This window comes from Limulus polyphemus, unplaced genomic scaffold (assembly GCF_000517525.1).
Source record: "Limulus polyphemus unplaced genomic scaffold, Limulus_polyphemus-2.1.2 Scaffold3241, whole genome shotgun sequence".
Classification (NCBI taxonomy): Eukaryota; Metazoa; Arthropoda; class Merostomata; order Xiphosura; family Limulidae; genus Limulus; species Limulus polyphemus.
This window is the reverse complement of record NW_013668851.1, coordinates 117210-127029: the sequence shown is the minus strand read 5'-3', so window position 1 is coordinate 127029 and position 9820 is coordinate 117210. Positions and strand designations below refer to the sequence as shown.

The window sequence follows — 9820 nt, the reverse complement described above, 5'->3', positions numbered from 1 at the left end:
ACTTAATAAAACTGGTTTATTCTTTCCGAATATAACTTTACGATACACTTAATTTCAATATTCGCGCTAAAACAAACACTATAACGAACGAACGTTAACTTCAACAATACGTCTCTCTCTGACCGCAGTTCAATTACTCATTACCTGCACACGCATTACCGCGTCACGTTGTCACCTTCTTATATATACCAGACTACCCCATCTAGTAAATGCTAGGGCATTCGTGAAGGAACAAGATAGTTCTAGAAACTAGAGAGCGTGAGAATAGTCACGTGATCTCGATGACGCAACAATACTAAGGAGGGGCAGTGTTGCGTCAGCGAGGTCACGCCACGACCTTCTCTCGAACCTTCGTGAATTATCAAGAGACTACTAGATTGGGAGTAGTCTGGTATACATAAGATGGTCACAACGTGACGAGGTAATGAGTAATTGAACTGCAGTCAGAGAGTATTGTTGAAGTTAAGCACGTGAGACGTTCGTTGTTATAGCGGACTGTTGAAATTAAGTGTATCGTAAAGTTATATTCGGAAAGAATAAACCAGTTTTATTAAGAAAGAACTTGTGTCGCTAAAGTTTCATTGGAACGAATTTACGGAAAATTAATTAACGAACGGAGACGTAACACTATCCAATGAGCCAGCCTATCCCCCACATCTCCAGATAACTTTTTAAACAAGCTTATCATATGGCTAACAACTAGGCCACTCGAGGCCCAAGAAAGGTAAGATGTTTCACTCTCCAGATATCAATTTTGATATACTTTTATATTATATATCTTTAAAATAGTCAGGATTATTGTTCTTAAATTATGTAAGCCAACAATAATTAATCAAAATCTTCACAATTATGCAATTTAGTAACGAGACAGAGCACAATAAATATTATTTAACTTATCTTTAAAATTTATTTCTTGTAGATGTCACTAAAAATCATAAATATTATATAATTCATGGCGCGAATTGTGGGGAAAATGCTCATAGTCACATTATATGTGTTTGTACTTTTTATTATTACTGATAAGCTTGTACTTTTGTATGGATAAGTTGATTTTTTAATTTAAGAATTGTGGGTGATATAATATAAAGCAAAGAAATTGTATCTGGGACTTTATATTCATTATAGTTCCTTTTAAATTATAGTTATTAACCAAATCAATATTTGCCAGCACTAGTCTACAGTGTCGCAAACCCGAATCACTCGCACGAGTCACAGTCATTCTGCATCAAGTTTCAACACCAAATTCAGGTAGCCAGTTTGAATTTGATTTATAACAGTATTAACTTCGTTAATTCTTGACGTTGTTGATTTATTACTTGACAAAGAAATTATTTTTAATGTCGTGTTCATTGAAGTAAGTTGTAGTCAACTGGATATTGCTAAGCACTGAAGCAGAAACATTTTATTTTTAGTTTTTACATTGGAATGGGAGCCTGTGTAATAAGATTTAAGTATTATTACTATTAGTGCACTAAATTGAATTTATACTCCTGAACAATGTGTGTTTATATTTAATCTGTTGTTAATAATAAATAAAGGAATTATCAAGAGTGCCACGTTACATTGTAAGTGGGCCTACATTTCTCCATTTTGATTTGGTATTGTTTGTAAAATATACAATACATTGAGAAGAGTGCAACTTGCAAAGCTGTATAAAATATTGTTTCTTTCAGAAATTGTTCTAAATGTGTTGATAATATGTTTTCCTGAATTGCGAGTAGCAGTTTTGATTATTTTGGGTAAGTTTTCAGACTATTTACAATAATGTAGATGGTAGAGAATCTAAGTTCTATAAATGTTTGTAAATTTTTAGTCACTCCTGTCCAGTTGGCAGGCATGCATGACTTGAATAAGGTTATTGAATTTTTAAACCATTAAATATGCTTGATGATACCATATTGATACACATATTTTGGTTACAGTTTTAAGTTTTTGAATAAATAATTGCTAAAGGATACAGGTATATAGATTGGTTGTTTTATTTTATTGGACAAAAGGTGATCTTGCTAGCTTAAATCCTGCTGTTACCTTTATTTCTAGTCTTACTACCTGCAATTTTTTTGAAATGTCATTTGGATTAATGAATGTCCAAACTCAAACATTTTTAAAACCTTAGTTATGTTGCCAAGCCCATCTCCAGTGAAAACTGGTAAAGACCTTTCAATCTATTTCTGTAGGAAAACCATCTAAGTTGAAAATCAGCTTGGAAGTGCTTCTCTGAACCCTTTCCAACAGCTTTACATGCTTTCTTAAATAAGTGCCTAAAACAACACAATATTCCAAATTTTGTTTAACCAGCATCTTACAGAGTGAATTGATGACCTCTTTTGTTTGGTAGTCAGCATTTCTCTGTATACAGCTTTCTAATATACATTATTGAAAGTTAAACTGAGACTGTGGTTTGAACCCAGGATCTTTGGCTAAACTTTGTGTTGTTGTGGTCAGGCAATTAGTGGGATGATTTACCACCTCCTAAACAAATCATAGGTATCAGACCCACACATTTATATATTTTTATTATTACTCAGGCAATTAGTGGGATGATTTACCACCTCCCAAACAAATCATAGATATCAGACCCACACATTTATATATTTTTATTATTACTATGTATATATTATATAATTCATAATATGAATTAAATTATATATAACCTAAAATTCTATTTTATTAATTATTATCTAATGCATGTACACTGTGTAGAAGGCCGTAAGAGACTTCTTAGTAGCTTTATCTGGATCTTTTCCCTCATCAACTTCAGCTAGAGATTCCCTTGCAAGACTAAGGACAACTAATGTTATGATAATTAATTTACATAACCTTACCTTTATGAAGATTAAAATGTATCTGCTAAGCATTAGCCAAACCTCAGCATTTTTAATACAACTTTAAATACCTAATAATTTTATATCTGCAAGTTTAACCAATTTACTGGGTATTCTTTGTTATTGTAATTAATAATGTAATGAATCTCTGTTCTAAACTGAGAATACCTTAATACCAGAATTCTTAAAAACCTAACAAAGTATTCATTTGAACTTTAGCAAGTAAAACAAAATTCAATCACAATTATTAGGTGTACTGGAAAGTAATGCAATTTTTTTTCCTTATGCACTAAAATATCTTTTTAAGGGTATTTATTTTTCAATCTGTTACATAATCCTCTTTATTATTAATGAAAATATGCCATTTTCAATCAAGCTTTCAGTTCTTTGTTGATAGAAGGAATAATTTTTTGAGACACAGAATTCTCGAGACCAATTTTGATGCCATCAGTATTTCTGAAGATTTTTTATTTTATTTTGCTGCAAAAGTGCTGGATAGATCTGAATAAATGGTAATCTGAAGGGGCAATGTCAGGAGAGTATGGAGGGTGAGGCAGGACTTCCCAATCCAGATCTCTGGTCTTGTTTTGAGTCATTCTTGAAGAATTTGGTCTTGCATTGTCATGCTGCAGAATGACCCTTTTTCTGTTGATCAGTATGGATGTTTTTCAGTGAGAACCTGACAATAAAGGATTGCAGTTATAGTCTAATATGATTTCAGTAACTCAAAGTAAATTATGCTGAATTCATTCCACCAAATGGACAATAAAACTTTCTGTGGTTGTAGACCTGGCTTAGCTGTCAGAATTGAGTTCAGGCCAGTGCTAAGCCACTGATTCTTGTTTTGGTGTTGAAATCAAGAACCCATTTCTTATCTCCAGTTACAATCTGATGAAGAAATGGTTCTATTTCATGTTTGGTTATCAATGAATTGCAAATTGTTATGCACTGGGCTTTGTTGTCATCTGACAGTTTGTGTGAAACCCAAATCCTTAACATGAGGCCAAAAAAGAATTAAGTGTTTCTAACAATTGTTGGATGGTTTGATGGAGGTCTTACTCAACCTCTGATGTCAGGATGTCATTGTCTAACTCTCCTGATCTCCTAGAACGATGGCAGTCAGAGAGATCAAAATCACCTGACCTAAATTTTTTGAACCACCATTGGCATTTGTGAACACTCAAAGTATTTTTATAAACCCCACAAATGTTTTTGGTTGCCTTGTTACCTTTATGAGACTCGTAGAGCATGCAATGATGAATGTGATCATTGTTAGCAATGTGATCAGTCATTTTTTCTGATTACAGGAAAACTATTTTTGTTGTCTGAAAATTGATGAACAAGAAGGATTCTTTTGCTTGTTAAATCAAATTCACTTGAAAAGAAACTAAAGCACATAATTAGAAATGTTTGAATTTAAGGTAACAAAAACGACATTAGCTTCCGCTACCCCTAATAAAAAATTCTTTGCCGAGACTTTCACATTTAACATATTTAAACTTCAAAGAACTCAGTATTATAATATAACCTTGACACAAAAAAATAATAAAGAAAGAGTTAAGAAAAAAGATATATAACTCTGAAAATTAATCAAAAATTTGTGCGATAATACAGCACTAAAAACATTTATTAATTGTAACTCTCAACATTTATAGCCAAGTTTCGAGCAAGATCCAATCTGTTTTCTATTTTCTTGATCATTTGGCGTATCAGGCTTCAGTTCTCTTTTATTTCATTTATTTACTACCAGATGACAAGATTGCAATTCAACTCAAGATGATTATTAACAAAAACTCCAGTGCTATCTAAAGTCAGTCATTTTGTCTAACTGGGAAATATTATTACAATTACCTTTAATAGGGTGTGAGCCAGCACTATGCATAAGCACTCTCAAGAAAACAACTCACAAAATGATAGAACAAAAGGTACATAAATATGAGCATAACAGTAATTAAACAAAAGTAAAGGAATACTACCACACAATAAAGTGAGAAAAAACAAAGAACCTTGTGCAGAATCCTAAAATGCACCATTTGTAATATTAATCCACTGTGTCTGAGTTTTAAAGTGAGTGAGTGATTCTGTTGGTGTTAGGACAAAACTTGGGTCGATAGCAAACGTGCCTTTAGGCACGATCTTCATAGGGAGGTCTGAAGGAATGCTTCTCCAGAAAATTTTAAAATCAAGACTATTAGAAAAAAACATGAATTTTCAGACTATTACTTTTGGCACACATCTATTGGCACAGCTAACTTACTCCGTTAATCTCACTCAATCCTCACTTTCTTGATTGGCACTACATTGTTTAGATGTGTGTTTTTTTCAAGTGTAACTGTGGTTTCTGATTGTGTTTTGTTGTCATTTAACAAAATTTGTTTCAACAGTTTTGTTTATCAGTGTTTGAATTAATTTATTTCTTGTTCCTGAATTGTAAGTGTAATCTTATGATCTTTGAGGTCAGAAACGAAAACTCCTGTAACAGTCAATAACACAAATGGTACGATTTCCCAGGTCTTGGTTTGACTTTATTTCAGAAGAAATACAAGCCTGAAATTGCAGGGAGATAGTTATATGTTCAGCTGGCAATTTCTTCTTCTTTTCAACCCAAACATGTTTCTGAGGATGAATACTGTCATGGTGAAGAAAACTTGGATTGTCTTTTTCTGGCACCTCCCACTCATTTTTTACACCTTGATAATTAGGTATGTAGTATTTTGCATGTCTCCATTATTGCCTGTGATGCATCCCCTTCCTTACAGGGTGACATTCCACCTGATTATTATGTTTTTCCCCCTTCAACTGACATACGAGTTCACTCTGACCAACTTCAGTCTGATGTTGGCATGTCCTGTCCCCCTCATTTGTTGGAGCAGCATGCTTTTGTGTACCATTGCTCTCCGATTCCAGGGGCTTCACTTCATTTTAATCAGGCACAGTTCTCAAGGATTTACCTTTTCCTCTCCTCCCTCCAATTATTGTCTGAATCCTTTTGTTGCTCCTCTGAAAGTTTTTCAGATGAGCTCAGGGCCCTCCTTTAGTCCATTATGACCCATTTATTGGCATCTGCTCTTTCCCTCATTACCTGACTCCTGTGTTGTTGGGGAGGATTCTCTACTTGCAGAGGTGCGTCTCCCCCATTCCTCCCTACATGATCTGGCACTCTACACCTCAGTTTGTCTTTGTCTCTGGGATATGGAGCAGGTAGTCTTAAAGGCCCTTAGGCCCTCACCTCACATTCTCTCATTGTTTGAGAGGTTCTATCTCTTTTGGAAATATGGGCTCTCATTCCCATGGATCAAGCTCATATATGTTTACTTCAGTGGAACTTCTTCTTGGATCCCTTGGACCACCCTGTTACCCTTTCTTTTGATATCAGGGCCGACCTGGCTTGGTGGCTCAACAGAGCCCAGATCATGCCGGGTGTTCTGCTTCTTCTTATGCTGTCGGGAGATTTCTGGTCTCTGGTTGATTGAGGAGTTTGCCTTCCATATCAACATTCTTGAACTTATGGTAGTGCATTGAACTTTGTCCCACTTCCTTCTCCTATGGGGGAGAGTGGTTATGATACACTTTGACAACTCCACTGTCATCACTTATATCACCTAGCTGTGAGGTACCAAATCCAGGTCTCTGTGTTTTCAAGCCCTGGATCTCCTTTTCTGGGCCCACAGTCACCACATTGTGGTCTTAACTTGCAATATTTCTGGTGCTTTGAATCTGGTTGCAGATCATTTATCTAGTCCCAACAAGATTCTCCCCACGGAATGGTCTCTCAATCCTCAGGCCTTTCATAGATGTGTTCTCAGCTGGGAACACCTCATAATGTGTTGCCCACTGGAATGCCAAACTTCCTTTTGGTCTCCCATTCCACACCAATTAGCTCTAGGAGTGGACACATTCAGTCAAGTTTGCAGGGGTGTTCACATCTTTGCTTACCCTCCTATTTAAATCCTCTCCAGAGTTCTATCTCTAATATAAACTACACCCTGTCTAGTCCTACTTGTGGCTCCTTATTGGCCAGCACAGCCTTGATTCCCTCTGCTCTGACCTTTACTTGTATGACCTACTCTATTAACCTAAATTGGACATTGTTTATCCAGACTTCACCAAACTCCTTCTTCACACAAGGTTTTTGTCAGGTCTATTGCATCAGCCCAGAGACTGACCCTTGTGTTGTATCTTTTTTTTTCCTGATCCATCAAACTTCCTTTCTCCTTTGGTCAATTTGATATGGCATCTATCCTTCCATTCGTCATCTTTCCCAATTCTTCACCTGTTTGTTTGACAAAGGCTGGTCCGTTTCGACTGTGTCTAGCTATCAGGCAGCCTTGTCAAACATCTTCTATTTCTACAAGTTTCATAAGGTTTTGTCTTCCCCTGTCATTTCCCTCCTTTTGAGTCATACATCCTCCACTATCCTTTGTTTTGCCTGATTGGGATCTCAATGTGGTCCTTTATGCCCTTTCCCTTTGAACCTTTGTCAATGTGTTCCATGTTCCATCTACCCATCAAGTCCTATTTCCTTCTCCTCCTCCTCGTCTATCAGATATTTATGCCATTAATGTTACTCGCATCCTTTACCATTCCTTCTATGTCATCCTCTATCCGGACTGGTCCTTCCGTCCTAAGACCTATGCTGCCCATGAGGGGGGTTTATCTTTCATACCTATTTCCCACTGGGGTACTCCTATTCTGGTCATTATTTGCTTCTTTGTCCAGTGCACTCTGTATGGTGTTATGTGGCTTGTACTGCCTCCTTTCAGGGTTCATGTTACTGACTTTTTATTCCCTGAAACCCTTCTGTTTCCCAAGTACTTTTGTCAAATAACCCAAATCAAATTTATTTTCTTAACCATTCTGAAATAAGAATTCATATCCTTTGATTTTTACCATGTTGCCATAAATTTACACTTAGATAATCTTGTTGGAAATTGTGGCTGAACTGAACCATAATGTGTAATCTCTCTACATAGAATATTTTATATGTACCTTTTGAGATCCATTGCTCTACTTGCTTTTGGTGAAATTGGGTATCCCTCCAGATGTCACCCATTGCATTATTCCACCAAAATCAGAATTGCTATTCTTGTTATGCATCTTTGTTTTGTGTGGTATGTCCTGGGTCTGTGCCAATGCTGGTGTGAAGGTCAGAATATGGCACACTAGGGCTGTATTCTCTGTTCTAGTTTTCAAACAGTGTGGCTGAAAGAAAGGCATAATAGCCAAATATAGACAAAAAATGTCATCTCTCACATGTTAGTAAACCTGTGAACAGATCTTGTGAATCAACATAGTAAAGAGCCTTCACATGGTGCCATTGCTTCCTTTCCTTGCTTGAAAAGGATGCTGTGTCCCCTTTACTTCCAGTGTGGGGATTTTAGCTACATTTTTTTAGTCATTAAAATATAAGTCAACCAAGTATTTACCTCTAAATGGATACATTCATACTTCCTCCCCTGTCTAAATGCCTCAAAAAAAGTGATTTCTGCAACTAATATACAGTATTTGATAGTCATACTTTGTAAATATAGCAACTTTAGAGGGTGGATAAAAGAAAAGTTTGATAAGATCTGTTTAGGGATAAATACTTCTTTGAATTTCATTTTAATGCTAAAAATATAAACAAGTTTCATATTGTTCAGTGATTTAAAAAAAAAAATTAATATATTGAACATTTTTCACCAAAGAAGGAAGTAGTCAGTAGTACATGTTATTGTCATTTGTCTGAAATTTGAATTATATTATCTTTTTTTGTTATTTAGTATCCAAGTATGGCTAAATACCAAAAACGAGGGTCAAATTCTATGAGCTCAAAGGTGTCTCAAACTTCAGACTTCAAAAGTTTAGCTGGTAAAAGAAGTAAAGTATGGTCTCCTGACAATGGAACAGTTGTTTCCAAAAAAATTAAGGTAAATATTTTGTAAAATGTTTGAAAATCCAAAAATAGGGTAAAGGAAGGACAGTTAATGCTTAGTGATTATTCTGTTCATTATATTATGTTTACAATACAAATATGTATTGGAGAAATTTAGCAAATGTCTAATGATTAATCCTTTAATTCATGTTGATTTGAAAAAGTAAAAATGTGTCATAAAAACTGTATTTTGGCAGGCTGAACTCCACAACATAAATAAAGAAGCTACTACTGATTAAGAAATGAAGATATATATGTTCTGTATATTAATTAGGGGTGGTGGTATACAGCAATATGATACAAGTATTGTATCATGAAGCAGTGATACGTGTGTATTGATATATTGTCTGATACAACACAGGTTTTGAGCAGTGCAGGCAATGTGATCAGTGCTAAGAGGTCAGTTTTAAAACCAGAACATGCTGATCAGATTATCTTTTTAAAGACTAACCTTAACAAAATTTGAATGATGATTGTTTTTTAAATGAACCAACTGTACTGACTGCTCTACACTATTATACTATACTGTCTATTATTCCATTATATGGGCCAAGTGATTGTTACTATATAATTGATTGTTTTACATTGAGCAATTGCTATTAGCTACATGTTCTAGGCTTTAGGTTAGCTAGCTAATAAAATATTTAATGGCTACTCTGCATATTAGACTGAGATCTGCTGTTATAGTTTTGTAAGGTATTAAGCTGCAGATAAAATGAAGTAAAAGGATAAGTCCTTACTCCTTAGCATGTTTTTTATTTCCATCATGTATATGGGTAGCTTACTAGGTACTTTAAAATATTTCTTCTGTCTGGTGTCAAGGTGTAGTGAGAAACTCTCAATTAAGAAATAATCTGCAAAGTACAAATGATTCAATAAAGGAAGATGAGTATTGAGTACTGCATATTGTCTTCATCTCTTTTATCAAAAACATTACATGCAAAATAACATAACAAATTAACAATAACAAAATAGATACAGATGTTAACTTTTTTTATTTTGCTTCTCTTGCCAGCAGCCATTTAGCTGATGAAATCTGAGAATTTGAAAAAGCACTGTAAAGTGTGAAGTACTTAAATAA

The 9820-nt window shown here is 34.9% G+C and overlaps 1 protein-coding gene across 2 annotated transcripts in view; it reads left to right on the top strand.

Moving 5' to 3' along the window:
- Positions 1–962: 962 nt before the first annotated feature.
- LOC106468972 (WD repeat-containing protein 76-like) overlaps positions 963–9820 on the top strand; it is a 44957-nt gene continuing 36099 nt past the window's right edge. Inside the window, exons 1-3 of one of the 2 annotated variants that reach the window (XM_022397371.1) lie at positions 963–1248; positions 1674–1739; positions 8588–8734. In XM_022397371.1, coding sequence (XP_022253079.1) covers positions 8597–8734 — 138 coding nt within the window. In that variant the 5' untranslated portion in view covers positions 963–1248; positions 1674–1739; positions 8588–8596. The remainder of the gene's footprint in view (positions 1249–1673; positions 1740–8587; positions 8735–9820) is intronic. The other variant, XM_013929426.2, reaches the window with a different exon arrangement.